Here is a 25,339-nt window from a genome sequence, read left to right on the forward strand (position 1 = left end):
CAGAACAAATTTTAAAGCAGTAAAACTCGATCTGCCAAACACAGTAGAATCCTCTGTTGTCTGAAATTGCCTGTTAATCAGTTTTTATATTTCTGATTTGCTGCTTCTAGGGCAGACCCTGTATGAAATCGCTGCCAACAAGGCCGTTATCCTTCTTTTTAATGCACCGTGTAATTGGTTCAGTGGCCCCTGTGTGCCACACACCAGCTCTGGATTATGAGCTCTGGGTCCTGTGGGCCTCCCTCACACACTCTTCTCTTCTCTCTACAGTCACAACAAAACCAATCGAAAGGCAGAACCGAGTGCTGGGACATGTTGTCTTCGTCAAACCGTTAGGGATATAATGCTAGTGTTTGAGATTAAAAGAGCCCTTCCGAACAATCCAACTGCAACTTCAAATGTTGCATATTACCACTTGCCATTGGCTCATTGGCTTTTAGGAATTGGATAACGTTCAAATTGAGCATTCAGATTTCTCTCTCTATAGTTACCCTCACTGAATCTGAGCTGTTGGGAGGGACATGGTGGGAATTCTTCCAGAGCAGTGTGCCTTTTTATTCCTAATCTTGTCTCTCTCTTGAGGGCCATGTTGCCTCCTTTGAAGACCTGTCAGTCATGGAGAGTGCTAAAATCATTCTGTGTGGGGTTTCAAGACATTCATGATAAGGCCTGACAGAAATTAGCCGGCAGCTTTTACACTGCAGAATTTCAATTGAAGCTAAGCAGAGCCTGGTTAGCACATGGGTGGAAGACCTGCTGGGACTAAGGACACTAAATGATTGGAGCTGTCCAGCATACATCACTAGAGAGATGTTTTTGATGCTTGGTTTTGATTTGAGTGTTTTTAAGAATATCGAGGTCAAATAAAAATAAATTAAAAAAAACAATATATAGCCTACATGCAACATGCAATTAGAAATAGATTGGCATGTGTGTGTGTGTGTGTGTGTGTGTGTGTGTGTGTATATATGCCAATCTATTTCTAATTGCATATATATATATATATATATATATATATATATATATATATATATATATATATATATATATATATATATATATATATATACACACACACACACACACACACATGCCAATCTATTTCTATATATATACTAAAAGTAAGTAAAATATATATAGATCATATTTTTTTCATATGATCCATCTAGAGTAATACAACCATAAGTGGTCAAATTAAGTATTATTAATTTGACTTTATTATAATAAAGTCACAATTAAATCAAAATTGGCAATTCAATTTTTATTTTTATTGTAAAATGTATACACACACACAAAATATTTTTTGTGTGCATGATATGCAGTGTAAATCCCTTGGGTGGGTTTTGTGTGTTATACAGGCCATAAAGTGCATAATCATGTGCATGCAAAAACTATTTTTTGTGTATAAATTGCACAAAATTGAATCAAAATAACTTCCCCTTCCCTCTAGCAGCGACTTCTCTTCTGATGATGTTTATTGGCGCGAGGGTGGAGCGAAGCTGTCACTGACATGAGCGATCCAATCAATTCCCAATGGACAAAATCAAGTCCCACCCTACATGTTATCTTGTTGGAGAAGCCGTTTCATTTAGATATGTCGAATTAAAAAGACTAATGCAACTTCCTTTTATGTCGGATGCTGCTGGAAGAGGTGTGAGTAACACAACAGCAGGGGGCGCTAGGTGCCAATAGTCATGGTGAATGCTAAATTAGATGTTAAACTGAGGTCCTGACACTCGTGTCCAGGACAGGTCCAGCAGGGGCGCATTAACGCACGGGCATTGGCTAAAGAGGCCTGCCGTGGCTGCACGAAAATTATATAGTTTCAAATAATTATTTGTATATGGGAGGTTGCAGCAGTGAAAACAGCATCAAATCAGGACTCTAAGCTGCATTTTCGACAACGCCCTGCTGTTTGAACGGAACCGAACTGGACAACGTTTTCTGTAATTTCATTCAGTGCGAGAGAGCCCCTGCGCTGAACGCGGGATCAGTAATTTACACGCGTGGATAAAATCTGCGTTTGTTATCTGAAGGATCAAGTCACTTTTCCATCGGCGCTGCTTTAAACTGTCAATTTTAATTTCAGGAGGATTTAATTCTGGGGATGGAAAAACATGAATCACAATATTATATGTGAGGCAGGGGGGCCTAGCGTAATGCTGTAGCCCGGGCCCCGGGGCCTTTGGTTATGCGCTCCTGTCTGCGTCATATCTCGAAACGGTTTAGTAGTGTAACTGCGATATCCTGGCCAAATTTGACAATATTGGTCTTCAAATATGGCATTATACACGGAACTGTATAATTTCCTCTCGTTTCCACTGATATCTGGTGTGTGATGATGGGTTTTCTGGTGCGCAACAGTGGTCGCATCATTCAGGTAAAATAGATTTCTCCACTCTCTGCTTTGAGTGTGACAAAAGCGTTATATGTATCGGATAAATCGCTTATATGTATGAAGCATAAATACACATTCAAAGCGACAAAATTGCTTCTAGTCAGATGGAACAACCATCTCAGAAAGCAGGAAAAGTGATGCTCCGTTTCTCACAGTATTCTAATATTAGAAAGCTCAGGAGCATTCAGCAAGACTACAGTGTTAGTTTGCACTATGTGAATCATCCTCACCCTGAAGTGACACTATATGTGATGACTAACTTGCCTGAGCTAGTGATTCATGAAACTAGCATTCTTTCTCTCTCTCTCTCTATCTCCCCTCCCACCTCGCTTTTATTTTCTTTATCGTTTTAATTTAAACCATTTCCGCCCGTCTTTCTGTGACATGCCGGCAACCTAGTAGACAGAATGGGAACATTACATGTAATTACAGAGTCTGAATGAAGGGGAATGTGTTATTTTTTATTATTAGAATAAGAAGTATTTTTGTTTCCTGCAGAGCACACTGGGATGTTGAGCTAAAATAGTGAAATTGTTTAACTGTTGGATAGATGCCAAGGTTTCTGACCCCAAGTTACTGCTTAATTTGGAAAAAGTTTTCCTACATAAATTAGGCTGCAAGCTCTCAATTAGCAGTTATTGCGGTCTTTCTGCTTGGAAAGACATAGAAATATATATTTTTTTGCTATCTTGTTTTTCTTACCTGTTGCATTCTTGGCCCTGCCACCAATCCTGCCGAGCTCGCCAACTTCAAATCTGGCTGTGAGATATACAACATGACGGCTATAATTGGCAAGAGTGGAATCCATTTCTGGTAACAACTGTAGGTGAGTACTGAAGCACGGTGTGAGCTGACCCCACTTCAGCCTCGTCTCTCACCACGGCCGCCGTGATTGATGACTCTAAATTGCCACATGTTTGTCACTGCAGCTGTTTTTTTTTTTTTTTTTTTGTCTCCACAGTGATCTGGAAATAGAGCTGTGGATTGCTAAGACAGACTGTCAGTGAAAACAACGAACACCTGATTTCTCATTGATCAAGAAGATTCTTTTTCTCACAGAGCATTTTTAAGAAGGTGATTCTATAAACAACAACCATCAGCATCAGCGTAGATTTAACAGGTAACGTTGAAACGGGTAACGTCTCATTTCCAAGTGGGACATGAAAGTAAAAAAATATATATTAGTGTAAAAGGAGTAATTCACTTTAATTAAAAAATTAAACCCCAATGATTTACCCCATGATTTACTGATCCTCAAGCCAACAGGTGTATATATGACTTTCTTCTTTCAGGTGAACACAATTAGAGTTATATTAATACATTTACGCTTTGTGATAAGCAGCGATGGGGTCTATTCAATTCTGAAACTCATAAAAGCTCATACATCTATCATAAACATACTCCACATGGCTCCGGGGGGTTAATAAAGGCCTTCGGAAGTGAATGAATTGGGTTTTTGTAAGAAAAATATCCATATTTAAACCTTTATAAATTAAAATATCTAGCTTCAGGCAGACCGCTTTCCATATTCAATGTATGGAACGTAGTTACACATTCTGCTTAAGTTGAATATGGAAGGTGGTCTTCCTGAAGCTAGATATTTTACTTTATAAGGGTTTAAATATGGATATTTTTCCATCCAATGTCGGCCTTTATTAACCCCCGGAGCCATGTGGAGTACGTTTATGAATGGATGGATGAGATTTTTTAAACTTCAGATTCGATGGACCCCGTCACTTCTTCTCACAAAGCATAGAAGCGTCAGGATATTTATTAATAACTGATTGTTTTTGTCTGAAATAAGAATGTCATGCACCTAGGATGACTTGAGGGTAAATCATTCATTTTCATTTTAAAGTGAACTACTTCTTTAAGGTCTTGTCCAATTTAGCCATATTAATCCTTAGCAGGGACTTGTCCATGTACAAATCAGTTCAGATACTGTTGTTAGTGGGGGTCTATTTGATAAAGGAGCCAAAGATAGACAAAGTAAGTAAGCTTCTCATTTCATTTGACCGCTAAAATGTGCTTAAAAAGTTCAAAGGAGCTCAAGTGAAGAGCGACGCTGTTGTTATGAGGGAAATGCGCTGCAGTTTAAATGCATTATTGAACACTGGCCTTTGCTTTCGCTCGCTATATTTGGTTTCCAATAAAGATCAAGGGTTCTCTTTTTATTGCATTTTTTTCATTCAACTTTCCCTAGTGCATAAAACACTAGCTCTCTGCAATGTCCTGGAAATTATAAATGGCATAAGTCTAAAAAAAGAAATTAAAAAAATACACAGGATTCTTTTTTGACATTAGAACTCTTTTCTGTCTGATATGTTGTATGTAAACATTTAAAGTTGTGATTCAACTGAAGTTTTCTTCAGTGTTGTGATGCAAGGAAAAGAAAAGTAATGTAGAGCAGTAAGTCGGTTCTGTCCATCGTTGGATGATTGCAATCTTGCAATTGATTGTGCGAGTCTGGCATCTGTCACCAGAGAGATGTCTGCCTGTTCACTGGACAGTCGAGTTACGACATTTTGATTAAAAACTAAAAGGCTGAAACAGTTGAATTGTTCATAATAAGATCTATAACATGCATCATTTAGATAACAAGTTAGTAAGATCAATTCATATTTAAAATATTCTTTTTTCTGATGTCTGAGCTTTTTAGCAGTTGAAGCTTTTGTACAAACAACATCACCAGGGAAATTGCACCAGTCTTATTACACATTTTTTTCTTCTTGCGGTCCAGTTTTAGAGGAAACTCAGCTGCAATAGTACATTTGCTCTGTCTATATACAAGCTTGTCAGAATGTTTCTTTCATGCAATTCTTGAGCAATAATAAATGAGAGCATGTTATATTGATTTTATATCTCATATTCTAACTCTCATAAGGTAGCTCTTCAAATGAAAATGTCTTTTCATCCTCTTCTTCACCTGTGAGAGTCTCTGTTTTGTTCTGTTCTTGTAATTTACATTCTCCACTCCACAGCATTTCCTCTCCCCTGTCTTCCTCCTTCCTTTCTTTTCCTCTAATGACTGTTTTGTACTTCTGCGCTGTTCGTCGGTCTGCAGGGGGATGGGACAGAGTCAGGAGCCATCTGTCAAACATTCTGGAGAACGCAAGAGCTCGAAAAGAAGTATCACCATTCAAGCATAGATTGGTTAAGGGGGTCATATGGTGATTAATTACATTTTCATTGGTCTTTGATAAAAAGCGATTTATGTGCTATTAAAACACTTAACTCACTTGCACACCTTGGGAAATGAGTACAACTCCTTAAAAACTTCTTAAAAAGTACTTAAGGGATAGTTCACACAAACATGAAAATTCAGTCATGATTTTGTTCCTAACTCTGTGACTTCTTTGGAACACACAAAAATAAAAAATAATTTGGTAACACTTTACAATACGGGTGCACTAATATGCATTCACTCATTAATGCACAGATAATCATGAGTTAATGTATTACTAATGATGACCTTACCCATTTATTAAAGATTACTGCATCAGCAACTAATGAAGATTCTACATGGTTAATAGATTAAGTAATCATTAAAATGTTATTAGTTAAATGTGTCACAATGCATTAATTCTTTAATTACACTAATAATGTAAATTAACGTGTTAATTACCACAACGGGTCAAAGCCATGCATTTCAACTTCCAGTTTTCTGCTTTAATTAATCATTAGCTAATGATTTATAAAGGTATCATTATGTTATGACTTTACTTGTTGAGGTTAATTTAATTAAAAAAAAAAAAAAAACACAATTACATATTACTTAATCAGTTAATATTCATGTGCCCCAAAAAGTAAAGTCATAACATAATGATACCTTTATAAATCATTAGCTAATGATTAATTAAAAGCAGACAACTGGAAGTTGAAATGCATTTGACCTGTTGTGGTAATTAACACGTTAATTTAAATTATTAGTTAATATAATATGTTATTAAGGAATTAATACATTATGACATATGTAACTAATAACAACTGAATGCTTACTTAATCTATTAATCATGTAGAATCGTCATTATGCCGTTATAAGTAATAAATGAGTTAGTTCACCATTAGTAATACATAAACTCATGATTATCTGTGCATTAATTAAGCATGAATTAATGCATATTATTACACGGCTCTGTGAAATACTTGATTCTGATTGGTCAATCGCGCATTCCAGCGGTATGTTATTTCCAGATAACACCCGCTCATACGGGTACTACGAGTTATCTTGACCGGTACTACTTCTATGCTTAACGCTGGCACCATCTTGTGGCATAGACCATAAACAGCCGTGGGTTACAATGGAAGACTTCAAGGCGGGTTTCCTTTATAACGTTTTTAATATAGATATTTTTCTTTCACAAGCGCATCGTTTCGAATCAGAAGGCTCTATTAACCCATCGGAGCCGTGTGGAGCACGAAATTTGACGGACAGCTGCATTTTTTATGGACTTCAAAGTAACACAACTACAACTAACGTTACTGCTGGGATTAACGTTAGCCTGGACTTTTTAAATACATCTCCGATTGTATTTGTCTGAAAGAAGAATGTCATACACACCTATAATGACTTGAGGGTGAGTAAATCATAGGCTTGGTTTCATTTTTGGGTGAACTAACCCTTTCAGCATTCATTTTCAACATTTAGCAAGGGCATATGGCAAATCTTCAGCAATAGATAAAGGCTTAAAGCAGGTTGGAACTGTTTTTCTTCGCGGAAGCTTTGCGTAAGAGCTAATAAAATATTTAATCTCAAGACAATATTTTGTGTCTAATAATTATTTATTTGAGACTAGTAGCCTCCGCTTCGCGTCGGGGTCCTGATCACTCCGTCGGTTTTTATTCTGCGATAACAACCGGCTGGGTGTACATTATCCCTTACTTAGTGCACCCGTATATTGTAAAGTGTTACCAATAATTTTTCATATAATGAGAGTAAATGGGGACAATGTTGCTTTGGGTCCACTAAATTTCTTTATATATCCTCAGAATAATAAAAAAGCACCTTTATTACATTTATTTACACCTAAATTGTGCATATTACTTTCTTAAAGAAACATAAATACATACCTAAAGTGTATATTATTATACATAGTTAGTTTTGAAAGGGTACCTCCCCAGTAGATTTTGTGAAGTGTATGGACAAAAACAACAACAAAAACAGTTGAAATGTTCTTTAAAATATCTACATAAACATCTATCTTAAACATACACAGCCCATAAGAATATCCATTAATGCTCATGTTGTACTTTACATTGCCAGTAGATATTAAACATTACAGTGCGATATGCAGGTCAATAAACAATATATTAACAGAGGTGTTATGATGTCTGGCATTTGCTGGAGAAAAAACAAAGCCCTGTTGGTAATATACAATTCCAACTTTAATGTACTCAGTAATAAATGAAATAAGAAACAAAGTTTTACGCATTACAAACAGAGACTCATTCTCCATCTTTTGGCAAAATACTGTAGTTTCCCTTCACATTACAGCTTTAATGATTTCACATAAAATCACACTCCCTCACACACTTTTAGATACAACATTGAGAACATAAATTATTTTGTTGTTGTTGTTCTGATGATGATTATGATAAAGTACTTATGCAGCACTTTATTTATTTTTTTACCCAAAATATAAATTTGTTTCAGTACAGAACAGATCTCAAGACAATAACAGTGTTATATAACTACTGTAACAAACACTTGGCTTTAAAAAAACAAAGTCTTTTAAAACAGTAATTTATCAAATAGCAATACATACAAAACCAAACACAATTCATTTATTTTGTAAGTATTTCAATGTTTGTGATTAAAGAGAAATGCAATATTACGAGACGGATGCACACACACAGAGAAGACATGCTTTAAGATTGAAGTATCACAGGAGAGCACATGTGACACTGGGACACTCACACGACACAAGCACTCGACATACAATGAAATGAGCATGCTATGACTATGAATATTAGATATTCAAGGTCATTTTGATTATGCCAGGGTGTTTTGGGAAAACTGTGACTGATCTGTGATCAAGTAACAGTAGATGACAATGAAAACAAAGGGGCAGAAAAACATACGATTTAAAATTATTGACTTGCCCTTTATGTCATTAAAAACCTTCTGTGTAGCGCTTTTCTTTGAAAAAATGTCAGTCAGGTTCAGGTTCCATCAATCTTATTTTGTTCCATGAGAAAGCTATAGAGATTTGGAACAACATGAGGGTGAGTAAATTATAACAGAATTAATTTTGGGGTAAACTATTACTTATATATGGCCTGTTGCACAAAACTGGTTTAATTTGTTACCCAGGTAAGTTCGAGATTAGTTTGAGCAAACTGGTTTTTTCGGGCTCAAGAAGGTGGATTGGTTTTTATCAGTGTTCATCACCATGGTAACTTACACTAGGCTAACCTGCTCTGGAGCAGGTTTTATTCTGGGTTAGAGATTGCAAACCCAAATTGGACCAATCAGCTGCAAGTAAAGATTCCATAAAGCCACACCCCCTGTATGTCGCCAGATTAAAGCAGTTTATAATGAGAAAACTTTAGAAATAAAATTGTGGTGCTAATTCTTTAAATTCTCTAATCTTTTGGTGCTAATTATTTATTATATTTATGTTATATGAATTATAATAAATTTGAATTAATATAATATGTTCATATAAATACTATATTGATTGACAAGTAGCCAAATAGTATATATAATACATGCATTGATAATTCTTTTAAACAACGTGTATTCCTTTGAGCTCTTTATGACCCTATAACTATTGGGCATATTTCTTTGATTCACATCATGCATTGATATAGTCAGATATTCTTTAAGCTGCTTAAATTTCATCAATTTCATGATAATTTTCAAAACGATCTCTCAATCTTCAGAAGAGAAGTGAATTGCACCCTCGCTCTTGCGAGACGTGAATCAAGCCGACACTGTGATTGGCTGTTTGCAGCACGTGTCCCACTATAAGGCGCATGCGCTTCAGAGTTAATTGCTAACTCTGTATTAAACCTGAGTTCACAGAGAAAATTTATACCAAGCTTTGAGAAACGGTTAAACTTGATCTAAACCAGGTTGGATTTATCTGGATTTGTCAACTCTAAACCTACTCTGAAACTCATGCAACAGGCCTCTAAATGTGTATCTATGCACATCTTCTGTTATATAATCACAAATCAGTCACAATGCTTTAGCCTAAAAGACTGTTCACACCAAGGACGATCGCTATAAAGATAACGATATAAATTGATATAAATCGTTATCACTAGTAAAGAATAGCAGAGTTCACACCACAGCTATAACAATAACGGCACAGAGAAACAATATCGTTGGAATCACTTTCAGAACGGTTGGAGCTGATGAACAATATAAACATTGATCGCCAATCAGAATCCATCCTGCTGTAATGAGCTTTAGCATTTAAAGAGACAGCGACAAAACTGCAGCAGGCGCTTAGAATAAACAGAACAATATTGTGGACGCTAATATAGCTATCGTTATTGACGTGAACAGTCCTCAAAAGATGGTCCTTCCTGGTCCACATAAAACAGATTTCCTGGTGGGACATGGTCTCGTATGGTAATTTCCTTCAAGGTTATCCACAGGCTACAGAGCATTAAATAGATTCACCACCGTAATCCTCTGCAGTCTGTCTTTTTAAAAAATTTGGTTTGATGTAACTATGACTGCTATGTTTGAATGTGTTTACATCCGTAAGATCAATCACTGCTCTGCTCTCCACAAAACAGAAAGCTCTTATTAATATAATGCAAAATTCTAATGGCCTTTTTAAGACTCTTAATTAAGGATTGCCCTTGAATTTGGGTGGAACTTTTAAGTTCATTAACCCTGTGCAGCCAGATGCAAGGAGAGAGAGACGAGTGACCTTATAAAGTAATTACAAACCAACGGACCCCCCCCCCCCACCCCACCCTAGAGCACTGACATCAGACAACATAATGACAGAAAGACAATGACTCTTTGAGACGTTGCCTAGCAACAAGAAGCACTAAAAATACATCACTCTGTGCTTTTTTTAATCTGGTATCATTGGAATGTATAAATACACATATGCCGGTATAAATGCGGACTGTATGTACATCTGTTTTGCCCACTTTTGTGTCACGCATTGCATGAGAACGTGAGCGGAGGACTTGCAACAATTCCATAGATGGCTGACTGTGGATTTGTTGAACCTCTATGTTCTATCTTTCATGAAAATGGAGGGCTGTAGCAGCCCAGCCTCTTTTAAGTCGATGGCATCTTTATAACAGTACCCTTCTAAAGTGGTGCATTTGACTATTGGTGTCATTATAAATCTGGTAATGTGACTCTGCGTTCCCTCTTATCATTTTTCAGAAAGTTCTTTAAAACATATTTTATTTAGTGCGTACTACTGGGGCCCCTAGTAGCGAGCAACACCAGAATGTCCTAAAGCTATAACATTTCATTTCCTATAGCATGTGTCCCAGGTTGGGCCAAGCAGATGGCTGATAGCTGAGAAAATGGGGACAATGAAACCCTTGTAAACAATTATGTAATATCTGCAAAATGAAACCCATAATCACTGTATCACTTAGCAAAGAGGAGTATGGAATAGATAGAAAGAGAGCGGGTTAGTTTGACTAACTAGGCTAGTTTAACTCCTGGCTAACTGGAAATGAACCAAATCCCATTAATTTAAGAGCAGATGGAGAACAATGAATAAAGAGCGAAAACTGAAATTGAGCTGGAATCCTATCCATTATACATTAACCACACACATAAACACAAATTAGGTAGCGGCAATGCTTTTAGGAGAGGTAAGCGCTTGGATAATTGGATACGGCTCTGGATTAATGCGACAAAGGTGAGGGGCTCACATTTCACAGTTGAAATGCCCAAGCTGCGAGTGAACATCAAATAAACTATTTTCCCTTGACGACATTGTAAACAGCGTAAAGTAAAACCAGCTTTATGACCTAGAGACATTGTTCTGTTGATGTCAAGGCACAACCACATGAGACAATGCCTTCAATCGTGAATAGAGCTTAAAAGCTCGACACAGTGAAGCTGTAGGACATAGTTTGGTTACTACAGGACAGTCTGCTCTTTCACTGCATGATTTAGGACCAACAGTATGGGAATGAACGTATCACATGCAAGCTGCACCCATTGTAGATTAATGGAAGATGGGAAAAGATTTCGCAGCTCACAGGATGAGCCTGAAACTCCTGAGTGTGGCAGTGACAGACACAAAATTCATACTTAATTCATTCGAAATTCAACACATTCATACGTTAAGACACTCATATTCATTTACAAAGACTTTAAACACTGTTCAACAGATTAGCACACATTACGTCAAATCCGTTGCACTCGTCCATTCGAATACATGCACTCATACACGTACAGCCTACAATATTTCCCCACACAATACGTAGTTGATAATAATAAATATCAATAAATATCACATAAATAAACACCAACACCTTGGTTCTTATGTCACTGTTATACTATTTCTTTTGGTCTCCATTCAACTTCTACCACTAATGTTGTGCCATGCAAAATGTGTATCTCTTCTGGCTTTGTTCACGTTCAACAAAAATAGCCAGAAAAGCTTGAAAAAACAAATCTTTCTCTTCTCCCTACATTCCTTCTCTTGACTTCATAATTAACTTTCAGTAGCTTGACAAAAATAAATAAAAAACACCAGCTTTACAACAACAGCATTTGAGATTTTAAAAAAAGTAGATAGGTCATGATATGGGATATGTCAGGGGTTGGGTCATCTAATGAAGGTGTGGTATATATAATATTTTGGTTGTTCCACAAATAAAGAATTGTGGGCAGATTCAAAGTTGAGAAGGGTGTGGTGTAGTGATGGGTCAGGATGAGCAGTAAAAATGTGTTTTCAAACGTGTGTTCGACATCGGCTGAGGATGGACGTAACCGATTGACCAGAGTTGCTCTGGAGGAACTGTGCCGGCTAAGTCAGTTCTGGAATAGCTCTTTCGGTATTTTCGTGCCATGTGTCACAGTGACGTGGCGTCGGTGCTGTCTCAAGTCGGACAACATTTCTAACGGGTATTCACTGCTTCAAGTCAGCCGCTGATCGGTCTGCGCAACGCTCCATGAAGTCAAACAAGCCTTTAGATAATGTAGGGGTGAGGTCAGAAGTGAAGAGGGTGTTTGTTGTGTTGGGGAAGAGCTCATATGTAAATAAGGTGGGGTATAGATCATTTGGGGGTGGAGGCAGAGATGGAGAAAGTGTAGCACAGGTAGGTTTGTGGACAGGGTCAGAAATGAAGAGCGTGTGTGTTTGTTTGTAGTGTTGGAGGAGGGTTTATATGTAAATAAGGTGTAGTAATACTGGGGCCAGGGCCAGAGATGATAAAGATGGGGCACAGGTAGTGTAATGGGTAGGTTAGAAGTGAAGAGGGTGTTAAGTGATGGAGCGTGGACATTGGTCAAAAAGTGCAGTATAAGTAGAGCAGTGATGACAAATCTGCAGTATAGAAAACACTGAGGCAGGTTTAATAGGAAGTTGGGTGTTGATGCTGAAGTAGATGTGCTGTAGGTATCATTGGGTGTGGTCAGAGGTGATGAAGTTGGCCCGGGATTGTTGATGAAGGTTATATTGGGGGCGGAGTCAGTTTGGAAAGGCTCAGCAAATTATAGTTGTGAGAAATGAAAAGTGCTAGTGTGGTAAGATAGTCTACGGGGAGCTGCAGTAAAAGGCGAGATAAGACAGATGAAACAGTGTTCATGTCTTGAGGGTAGGAAGAGGTGTGAGGCATGCCCAAATCTCTGCAGTGAGTCTATTGACAGCGACTGGGAGAGAAGCAAAAAAGGATAGAAGAGGGATTTCTGAGAGAATATCAAAGTGAGGCGTAAAGGACCATCCTTGGAAAAAAAACAGCACTGAAGCAAGAAAAGCGCTGAGGGGGCTCTCTGGAGAGTATTCTGGAGAGTGTTGCTGTGTCTGAATATCCAGGTGGTGGCAGACACCATGTAAGTGAGATCCATCTATAAAGAGAAGCTGTGCATGAAACCACAGAGCCTCTATCATCCTTCACTGACACTCATCTAGATATCCACATCAGTGTGAGCGAAAGGATGCAAGTTCAGTTTCAACTATGATAATTATCAGAACGGATGTAAACACTCATTTTAGACTTCTCATATACACAAGAGCAGAGAGGAAGAATGATGGGGGTTGTACAGCAGAGTACATCTTTCTTACGAACTTTTTAGAAGCCAGGCACGTGGCAGTAAGCCTCCAGCGAGGACAGCAGGATGTAGATGAGCCACATCACGAAGAAGAGGAATGCAGTGAGCAGCTTGGCGGTTCGCGGGCCCCCCAGCTCGCCCCCGGATACAGAGGGCCTGCGGCGGTACAGTAGTGTCACAACACACAGCAGTGCCATGATGGTGAAGAGGGTGACGGAGAACGCCAGCGACCCGGGCGGGACCTGAAATTTTTTGCCCTGGCTGTGCCAGTACACAGCAGCGATGGTCCACGCCACTCCGATACCCAGGAAGACGTTAACGGCATTACTACCGGTCACATTTCCAATGGACGCATCGGCGTATTGGTCCTGGATGGCTGCCACCTTGCTGGCGAATGTGTCTGCAGAGAGCAAAAGAAAAGTCAAAGAGAGAGAAAGAAGGATGATGAGAACTGAAAGATTTTTCTCCCAGATTTTTTTATAATTCGGGACAGCATTTTCTAACCCTGTTCCTGCAAACACACCAACAGGGTACAATAGGGCTCAGGGCACAACTTAAGACAAATGTGTGTTTCACTACTCCTATAATGTGTGATACACAGAAAAAGATATATGTTTGTATTGAACATTTATGGATCAACAGATTTTGTGTGAAAATAAATCATAAAAGTGATTAGTTATTTTATCTAAAAATCTTAAAAATGTATGAGGTGACGAGAGAGGGCATTTTACCCCACACACAGGGTAAAAGTCTCACCAGCATGAGGCAAAAGGCACACAGATTGATATAAATACTTTCGCTAAAATAATGTGTCACTTAGCAAAGTTTGAAACAATCCCTTAAGCAAAGTTTGAACTATTTTCTGTTTAATTTGATGAATAAAAGAGTTACTTTTGATCAATAAATATGCTGCAATTAATCAATTTTGTCTCAAATGTTTCTCCTAAAAGCACATATGAGAAATAAAAACAAAAACAAATGAGATCATTGTTGATACTAACAGTATAGACATACTACATAATAAAATTAACCGTGTTAACAATTTGGTCCGGAAGGAACTTGATGAGAAATGTTTGAGTTCATAAATATCTGACTTTTGATCTTGGCAAATCTGAGCACAGTTTGTAAAACTGTTATATCTTTTTGAAATGGAAAAATATGAGATTACAAGTGTTTCTTTTTCTTAGAAGAAATTCCTGACAGTACAGATTGGCGATAGACAGGTTATACCAATAAACTGTTAACAAAAGAGAAAGAAATAGTGTTTTACATTGAGTTATGAATCCGAGCTATCAGTCTAAATTGACTGTGATAAGTGACCACAGAAAAGCAACAATGCCAAGAATATATATCTTCCTTTTGAGTGAGCTCAAGATCATTTCACAGTGCAGCTAGTGTAGTCTGATTCACAACAAATGAATCTTATGAATCATTCAAAAAGACCTACAAAACAAGGAGTTACACGTTTTACTAAATGAAACCCATCAGAACAGTTACTGAATCGACATCAATAAAGATAAAACAACGCATTTTTTTGTGCATTTGCTGATATTTGCAACTTAATTTATACATTTACAAAATACCTTTTTTCCCCTCCATAAAACAATCAAATTATGAATACCAAGACTACTAAACCGGCATTTATTTATTTTTTATTTGTTTAAAATCACTTTTATTGTGATTATACATTGTCATACACCAATCAGGCATAACATTATGACAGGTGAAGTGAATAACTTATTATCTCTTTATCATGGCACCTGTTAGTGGGTGGGATATATTAGGCAGCAAGTGGACATTTTTTCCTCAAAGTTGATGTGTTACAAGCAGGAAAAATGGGCAAGCGTAAGGATTTGAGCGAATTTGACAAGGGCCAAATTGTGACTGCTAGACTACTATCAGGAATCTGCAGAATCTATCTCCAAAACTACAGCTCTTGTGGGGTGTTCCCAGTCTGCAGTGGTCAGTATCTATCAAAAGTGATCCAAGGAAGGAACAGTGGTGAACCAGTGAGAGGTCATGGGCAGCCAGGCTCATTGATGCACGTGGGGAGCAAAGGCTGGCCCTTGTGGTTCGATCAAATAGATGATCTACTGTAGCTCAAATTGCTCAAGAAGTTAATGCTGGTTCTCAAAAAAAGGTGTCAGAATACACAGTGCATCGTAGTTTGTTACGTATGGGACTGCATAATCGCAGACTAGTCAGGATGCCCATGCTGACCCCTGTCAACTGCCAAAAGCACTAACAGTGGCACATGAGCATTAGATCTGCACCACAGAGCAATGGAAGAAGGTGGCTTTGTCTGAAGAATCTTAAAAAAAAATATTATATATCACAAGGATGGCTGGGTGCGTGTGCGTCGCTTACCTGGGGAACACATGGCACCAGGATGCACTATGGGAAGAAGGCAAGCTGGTCAATGTTCTTCTGGAAAACCTTGAGCCCTGCCATCCATGTGGATTTTAATTTGACACATATATCACCTACCTAAGCATTGTTGCAGACCATGTACACCCTTTCATTGAAACTGTATTCCCTGGTGGCCAAGGCTTCTTTAAGCAGGATAATGCACCCTGCCACAAAGCAAAAATGGTTTGAGTAGCACAACAACGAGTTTGAGGTGTTGACTTAGCCTCCAAATTCCCCTGGTCTCAATCCAATCGAGCATCTGTGGGATGTGCTGAACAAACAAGTCCGATACATGGAGTCCCCACCTCGCAACTTACAGGACTTAAAGGATCTGCTGCTAACATATTGGTGCCAGATACCACAGCACACCTTCAGGGGTGTAGTAGTGGAGTCCATGAGTCCACGGGTCAGAGCTGTTTTGGCAGCAAAAGGGGGACCAACACAATATTGGAAGGTGGTCATACTGTTATGCCTGATCTGTGTATATCATTAGCAACCAAACTGTACAAGAACACTGTGACATAAATGTGTACATATATCACCCACCTCAAACTGAGTAGTAGGAAACTTAAGCAAAGTTTGCATTATATTTAACCTCACTTCTGTCTATAAGAAACAAAAAAAAAAAGAGATATGAAAAAAAAATCTTATTTTATTTTAGATTTGTCTTTCAAGTGGATCTTTTCATTGTGTGTTGGAGCTTGAGGATGGTTTGACATGCAGAGCTTGAGTATGTGCAGAATCAGTCTGTCCACTCTAATGTGGTTAATGCCAAGACAAACACACAGATCCTTTGCAGCTCCAGAGCAAATCATGTCCTCTAATTAGTCCACATAATTAAACATCGTCTAAATAAACCACAGCACTTGTGCAAAAACTGACTAGGGCCATTATGGAAAGATACATTTAGAAAAGATTTTGAAATGAGTAGTAACTTTTTAATGGTACAGTACTTGAATATTTGACAGAATACTTGATTCTGATTGATTAATCCTGGCACTCAGAATTGTCAGTTTATTTTTTGCTAATGACCCGATGACTGTATGTCATGTCTTACTAATCAGCTACATGCTAAAGGAAGGACATCTGAGACACAAATAAACACTCACCAGGCACAGATGTGCCCAGGGCCACAAACACCACAGCTGTGACTGAGTCCTTCAGGCCTACTGTACAACCAAAGTGAGATGCCAGATCTCCAGTAACAGCAGTTAGGGCCCCAATGAGTGTGATGGAGACAATGAAGCAGGCCCATCCATTCCAGTACTCCGTGGGTGGAACAAATGCAAACAGAACTTTCCAGAAAACCGTCAGGAAGTGCATGATGTAATCAAAGCATGAGGGCAAGCGCTCCTCTCCGCTCTCCTCCTCATCATCATCACCTGTGGAAGTAACCAAAAATATGTAGTAGGGGTATATATATATATATATGTGTATATATATATATATATATATATATATATATATATATATATATATATATATATATGATATACACACACACACACACACACACACATTTAATAATAAACAAATAAATTACAATAAATAAATTAAACTGTCATAAGGGTGCACGGAATTTATAACAAGACAAAACCAGATGTGAAGTGGAATACGGTACAATATATTTTGTTGCTATATTTATAAAACTTGAATAATAATGAAAACAAGTCTTGTTTTATATAGTCTTGTTTCATTATTGTTCAAGTTTATATATATATATATATATATATATATATATATATATATATATATATATATATATATATATATATATATATTGTAACTTGAACAATATATATATGTGGTTATATATAACAAAATATATTGTGCCGCATTCCCTTTCACATTTTACTTTGAAACAATCTTTACTCAGAAATTGCTAGTTAATTTCAGAAATAATTACAAAAAAACAGCAAGCACTGTAATAAATGTGAAATTTTTATGTTAGTTTTGAAATTAAACTTATTCAAATAATCTTTGTTTTATTCACAACTTTAAAAATATAATCCTGTTTGGCTGAGATTTTGTCATGTCACACAGAAGATTCACATTCAGTGTGGACAGACAAATTGGTTGTAGTGATGTCCGGTTGGCGAATGAATCAATCTTTTTAACCGGATCTTTATAGTGAACCGGTCGAACCAGTTCACCAAATCGAACTGAATCGTTCTAAACGGTTCGCGTCTCAAATCAGGGCTGATTCCACAAGTTACTATAGTTATTAACTTTCTGACATGAGTGACAGTCTCTCCGACTAGAAATAAACTAATATCTTGAAGTAGATGTATTAACTCCAACCATTAGCCGAAGTGAGACATGTTTTGCTGTGAGAGCTCACGAGCAGCTGATACTGAGCATGCGCGTGTAACTGAACTTCGTAGCGGTTCTCGGATCAGCAGTACAGAATCAAAAACCGTTTCAATCGGACACGTTCGAAACTGAGAACCGATGAGCCGATGAGCTGCGCATGCGTGCTATTTGTTCAGATGAATGAAATACAAGTTTTAAGTGTATAAAACTAATCATGTTTGGAAACATCATAACAAAGCTGTCTTATCACTGCATTATTTTAAAGTTTGTAAACAATGGATTGTAAAATGGTCAAATTAAACATTTATTTGTTTTATCAATAATGCATGCTATTTTCAGGAACAGCTTTTTTCTTATTTAATTTTTAAGTCGATACACATTTTAAAATGCAATCAAAACAGTAGGTTTGATATAGACTACATATTCAGCTTGCAGCAGTTCGCAGCTCAGCACCCTGTGATCAGCACACACACACACTGATACAGTGGTTCTCGAGTCAGATCGACCGGGTTGCAACGGTTCAGAATCGAGAACCGTTTCTATCGGACACGTTCGATCTTTCGGACATGTTCGATTCTGAGAACCTGTGAGCTGAGATACTGAGCATGCGTGATACCTGTTTCTCTCGGACTGGGACAGCTGATGCTGATAATACATGAGCACGGGTGAACTGAGGATATGTGTAAGTATGTTATGTCAATGTAAGTTTATTTAATCCGTGTGAAACATCAGTGCTTGCACGATAGTGGCTGTATTGAGTGCTGTTGCAAAACATAAATGAACAAATGTATCCAAGATGAGGATGATATCAATAATAATTATTACTATACTAAGTTTTGATTACAAATACTTTATATGGATGTGTTTGAATGTATGTTCATCCGCCGGGATGATAGAAAATGACGTCATTACTTAAAGACGTAAAAGAACCGGTGATCCGTTTTTTTAACCGGATCATTGAAACGAACTGTCCGAAAGAACCGGTTTGCGGAAAAGAACAGAACTTCCCATCACTAATTGGTTGTTGCTGGAAACGTGTCACATCACATTGTTGCAGTGTTATATACACATTTTTTATTGAATATAAATCAGTTGCGTGATACACATGATCCTTTTTGAGCATGAATGGGCACAGAGAGACACTGACCTGCACTGACAGTGACAGCGCTGACAAACTGTTCTCTCCAGCTACTGCTGCCCACCACCAGCGCCAGGTTAGTCTTCTTTATTAGCTTGTCAACGGTATTCTGAAAAAACCCCACAAATACATAGAAAACATAGGAAATCAGTCTAACCTAAACTCACAAAATGTGTCCTCATAGTAGACAGGATTTAATATGACTCGTAGGCCAGTGAGCACAGAGATCTCAACTAAACTGATTTCAGTGAGGTAGTGGGCGTCTATGCACAACCCCATCAGAATTTCATTTTCTCCAATGTCATCCTGTCCTAGCCATTTGCTTGTTTGCATTCAGAGGGCTGTGGATAATATTAGATGGAGTAACACAGTGTTTCCACCTCAAATCTCTTTTAAATCCCTGAGCTACATGACGCCAGTGACCTCCAGTATTGAGGCTGTCACCATGGAAATGAGGAGGTAAGGGTTCAGATAAATTGAGATATTGAGCAGCTTTCATGAAAGCTGTATTGTTTTTCCTGATTCACAGGACTTACCTTAAACTCATAGGATTCCTCTATGACCACCTCCATTTTGGTGTGCTCGCCCAGACTTGGGCACCCCATCTTGGCTACTTCCTCTTCCTCAGCCCCCACCGCCGGTTTGTTATCATTAGAGTCCCCTGTCATCAGAGACACATCAAACAACTACTGAGCTGTGTAAAGTTCACTCACGTATTACAGAGCTGAGTAGACCTTACAAATTTACGAGGAAATTCATGAGAAATGAATTGTGCCCACTGGTAGCGCTGTTTATTTCCATGCACAATCTGTGCTTGTTGCAGCACCCAATTCACTAAAGGAATTTTGCAAATCAAGTAACAGTGCACATGAGGCCAAAAAATCTGTGTTGAACACAATTTGCATGCTTATCTTGCAGGCTGAAGAGAATGCAGCTGACTGTAGTGATATGGCATACTTGGTTGTGGCAGTACAGCAAGTTTCCAAAATAAATCACTTAACTTTTATTAAACTAAATCCAAAGTAAATTATATGAATGTGTAACGCTTTAGTCCAGATGATGATGATGATAAAAATACGAAGAATACGAAGATAAAAAAGGTTCCAAAACAAAAGTATTTATCATGAAAAACAAACTCAAGTAATCCACAGATGATGTACAGGTCACGTGACAACATGTAACACACGACAATAGCGGACCATGAAATGTAAACAAAGAGGAACTTAAATATGCAACAATATTAAATATGTGTCCATAGAAACTAATAACTGAAAAAATAAAGGAACACAGGAAACCAGTAACTGAATAGAAACAAAATAAAAGTCCATGAAAATTAAACTTACACAAACAGAACATGACAGAATGATAGATATGGGGAAGAAGGGTGGAGGTTCTGAAGGTGGATGAGGGACAGGGGAGGCACTGGAATCCGGTAGGGTAGCAGAAGGGAGGAATCATGGCAGAGCAGATGGCATAAGAAGCCTAGGAGGAGTTGATGGAAGGAACCATGGAGGAGTGGATGGTGGCAGGATCCAGGGAGGAATGGACGGCCAACAAGATCCCAGCAACCCAAGGCACCAATGATGGAGGGAGGAGCCAAGGTGGTTCTTTGAGCCCAACCGACACCAATGATGCCTGTAGATATAGGAGAGCCCCAGGTGGAGCCTGTGGGACAGAGAGCCCCAGAAACACAAAAGGACTTGGAGGCCATGATGGAGTCCCGGCGACAATCTGCTAAGGTGGAGTCCCGGCAACGGTCTGTCAAGGTGGAGTCCCGGCGACGATCTGCCAAGATGGAGCCAGGGTGCCAGAGGACTTATGCAACACCAGTGTGGAGTGGAGGTGGAGCTGGGGGTAAGGATGCACCCGACTGAGCTGTAGGGGTGGAGGGATGAGGTGCAGCCCAAGGCTCGGAAGTCAGTGGTAATGGTAGAGTGATGACTAGCCAAGGTGCAGCCGGTGGGAAGAGGGAGCCCGGTGGAGACGAAAGGATAACGGTACTGGGAGAAGTGGAGGGGGAAGGTGCTAGGGCCAATTGGTCGATGGACCAAGGAGGAAGTGAGGGCTCAGAGGGACGAGGCCGAGCTTGGGACTCCTCATGCCAGGGCAGAGCTAGGAAGCTGGAGATCAGGGCTCTAAGGCAGGGCTGATGGTGTAGCTGAGGGAATAGCTGGCTTTGGTGGAGCACTCTGTGATGACTGAAACGGGTGGAGACAAAATACTTGGTCTGAACAGGACCAGCGACTAAAGCCCTATTCGCACGGGATTAGTATTATCTAGGGACCTCTGTGATTTAGAAATGACTCCCCCACATCTGAGCTTTGCGTAGCACATTCGCACAGAATAAGCAAAGCCTGTGATTTTACTCAAATTGACTGACTTATCTCCCAGACATGATGTCAAGACTTGTAAATGTTTTTTCGTTATAGATATAGCTGTATGAAATCATAAACAGTCGCATCGATATTGTTTTGATAGTTTTATAGTAATAAAAATAATTTAGTTCAGTTAGAGAACACGCTACAATTAAAACTGAACTAAGCACAGACCAGCAGCAGGAGTCAGATTTCATTGATCATGAGTGAGAAGCTGACAATATACGGCAGAAGATTCAGTTTCAAAGCTAAATGTAAAAGCGCCATTTAAGCGAGCTTGTAATTACTGTTCTGTTGTTATATTTTTCATTAAGAATAGTATTGATAGTTAATATTAAACACACCATTCAAGCAATTTGCTCCCAAATTGGTACTCATTCTAAAGTGAAAGTATATAATCCGTGCGGGAATTCCTAACGGTGCGCATTATGAATGCATTCTCCATTCTTCGTGAAAGATAAAGATAGAAATGCGCACAGGAAACTAAAACCTTGCAATAATGATATATGATCCGCCTAATCCTGGCCAAATCACAGGGATGCCAATTTGCACAGGACTACTATTATCACAGGACCTCGGTTTTCAGCGAATTATAGTAGGTCATTTGCGGGGGAATTTTTACTTTATAAATTACAAACATGGCCGAATCGCACGGGATTAAGATCACAGACATTCTCTGCAATTATTACAAATCACCAGAGGTCTCCAGATAATAGTCCCGTGCGAATAGGGCTAATGAAGAGACATTAGTGCAGGAGGAGACCAGTGACAGAGAAGGTTAATGGGTGGGCAGTGTAGGAAGTACTACCTCTGTCTCTCAGTGTATCAGCCCTTCTTCCTCCTCCAGCACCCCCAATATTCCCACTGGCATGGATGTTGTGTCAGGCTCCCACACCTGGTCTGCCAGGACTTCAGGCTTTACATCCATGACAGATTTGCCAATTGGCACTGGCTCTGTTTTGGACATGGGCTGAGGCATAATATCCATGCCGGGTAATGGCTGGGTCTCTCAGTCTACAATGGGCTCTGGGTCCTTATCCGCAGTTGCTGTGGGCGCTGCAGGGTTTGGCTCTGGGTTGGTGATGGATGCTGAGTGGGACTGGACACTATCAACGGGATCCTCTTCTACTTCAACCACAGAAAAAGAAGATCCTTCAAACCACAGCATGAAGTTGATGTACTCTGCCAGCGTTCAAAAGGAGATTCTCTGGGGCATCCCCAGCCGGATCATGTTGTCCAAGCCGATCCGAAATCCCTCCATGAGCGTAATGTCATTGCAGACTGCAAGGTGGTTGGCACTGATGAACTCCTCCACTTACTTCTCCACGTCTCTTCCTCCTTGGAACATAAAAATCATAGCCCCATTGGGCTTGGGCAATCTCCCCATGAATTAATCTCCATTTAAATACTTTTAGGGTCTGGTATTCTATATGCTTTAGTCCAGATGATGATGATGATGATGAAGATTTTTTTTTTTTGCCCCAGTAAAATTATTTCTTATTGTTACAACTAGGGATATCAATCAGAGTTGTTTTATATTATTATCGTTTTTAATAATATTTAAAATGAGCTTTTTATTTATATTTTCAGTTTTTAATTTTTAATTGTATTAGCTTTAGTAATTTTAATATTTAACCTTGAATTTTAAGTCTTTCATCTGTAAATGTTTTCAAAAATTACCATGCTAAACATATTTAAAGACTGCATTGTGAAAACTGCTGAACTAGATTGTGGATGAATAATGAGCAAGAAGTAGGTTTTTGTGCTGAAATACTGCATATAAATGCATCACAGATGTTAAGTGAATTCGACCCTTTGTGTTTATTATAATCAGCTGCAATGTATCATGTTGTAGTAGCGCTTTATATAAGCAGGAAATAAACATTTCTGTGCTTTCTAGAGAAGTGTTGAAGAGACAAAGTCAAAAATCTTCAAACAATGCTTATTCATAATTGGATCCGGTAACAGTGAGGCAATTTGAAGAGCATGGGAATGAACATTAATTTAGAGCAGTTAGTACATAATTAATGCGCAGAAATGGCCTAGAGATATTGCTTCAACATGTGACCAGTTACTGTCTGTTCCTTCTCTCCCATTATAACAAACACTCATAATAAGACCACAGTCCACTGTCTCCCATTAATCGCTACAATCGCACAAAGAAACCTTTCTATCAAATCCTGATAGAATTCCTGAATTATTCCTGAATTATTCAGGGATAGATGTGGAAGCTATTAATACAATATTAAACAGAGACCCTAATCTGTATTTTAATACAAAACCACAAAACTCTGCAGATTGAGTCATGGATTTCAAAAGGAGATCCACTGACCGTGTTTCTGCCCGATCTCCAGCAGCACCGGCTCCCCCAGGTGGATGGTGAAGGTTTTGTTCTTCTCATACTCCTCATCGTCAATGATCTTCACCTCAAGGATCTTCCTGTGTTGGGCAAAGACAGAGCATTTTGATGGCTCAAAGTAGATTTACAAAGAAAGTGTGTCACAGACTCCCTAGTAAGTGAGTGAAAGGTAACAGTGGCAGGAAAAACTACCTAAAATGTTTAAGAAGATTATGAAGAAATATTGGGATAGCTATGCAGCAGCAGCAGCCATTGACAAAGACTTGGAGAAAGAGCTGAGGAAAGGCAATGGAAGAAGTCACAAGCAGAATCACATTCGTGATGAAACACAAGCAGAATGGTTTTCTGTGTAAATCGTTCGTAAAACCATTATTCTGTAGATTGTCGCTTTGGATTTATGAATGATTTACACCTAAATTCATTCTGCTTGTTTTTATACATGAACCCCAAAGAGTGCATGCAACATCCATTGAATTAACAGTTATTAAAAAAGATGGGTTATTTTCCTCTTTCCTCTTTGAAAACTTTATGCAGTGGGCATTTTTAAGTTTCCTGCATTATTCAGAAGCGCAAAAGCAGAGGAGCTGATTCCATTAAAGAGGCAGAAACATGCAGAACACGTGGCTGTGGTACACTGTTATTGTGTTTAGGAAGCAGGTGGTTAGCCATTTGTCATTATTAGCACACAGAACACTCTGGGCATGGTTGATAAACACTGTCTACAGAAAAGCTGTACAACATCAACAAGGGGAGAATTTAATGAATATAGCAAAAAAGATGACGACTAGTCAATTAGTCAAAAAGTTAGAAATTAGCCAGAGTTGGGAAGAGAAGAAGGCTACTCCAAAAATGTTAAAAATAAGTAATTATGAACTAACAGTATTTAGTTATATTATTCGACTGGTAGTCATGTTAGCACCTATTAAAAAAAATAATATATATATATATTTTTAAACGTGTCTTGAGGCTAGGGGTGTCCATGGTTAACCGATTGACCGATTAACCGTTAAAAATTGCGTAACCGAGTGAAACAATTTGCTCGGTTAAGTGGCGTCAATGACGTGCCTTGAATTTAGTTGTAATATAGACCGCCAGAGCGCTCCCAGACATTTGTAGTATCCATAGGGTTAGG

The 25,339-nt window shown here is 38.6% G+C and overlaps 1 protein-coding gene across 3 annotated transcripts in view; it reads right to left on the reverse strand.

Moving 5' to 3' along the window:
* Nucleotides 1-7,557: 7,557 nt before the first annotated feature.
* The window catches only part of slc8a4a (solute carrier family 8 member 4a), an 85,051-nt gene continuing 67,269 nt past the window's right edge, over nt 7,558-25,339 (reverse strand). For all 3 annotated transcript variants that reach the window (XM_067422839.1, XM_067422838.1, XM_067422837.1), the window contains 5 exons: nt 24,181-24,287; nt 20,010-20,134; nt 19,483-19,582; nt 17,132-17,404; nt 7,558-14,013 (listed from right to left, as the gene is read on the reverse strand). In XM_067422839.1, coding sequence (XP_067278940.1) covers nt 13,634-14,013; nt 17,132-17,404; nt 19,483-19,582; nt 20,010-20,134; nt 24,181-24,287 — 985 coding nt within the window. In that variant the 3' untranslated portion in view covers nt 7,558-13,633. The remainder of the gene's footprint in view (nt 14,014-17,131; nt 17,405-19,482; nt 19,583-20,009; nt 20,135-24,180; nt 24,288-25,339) is intronic.

Source organism: Pseudorasbora parva, chromosome 18 (genome assembly GCF_024679245.1).
Source record: "Pseudorasbora parva isolate DD20220531a chromosome 18, ASM2467924v1, whole genome shotgun sequence".
NCBI lineage: Eukaryota > Metazoa > Chordata > Actinopteri > Cypriniformes > Gobionidae > Pseudorasbora > Pseudorasbora parva.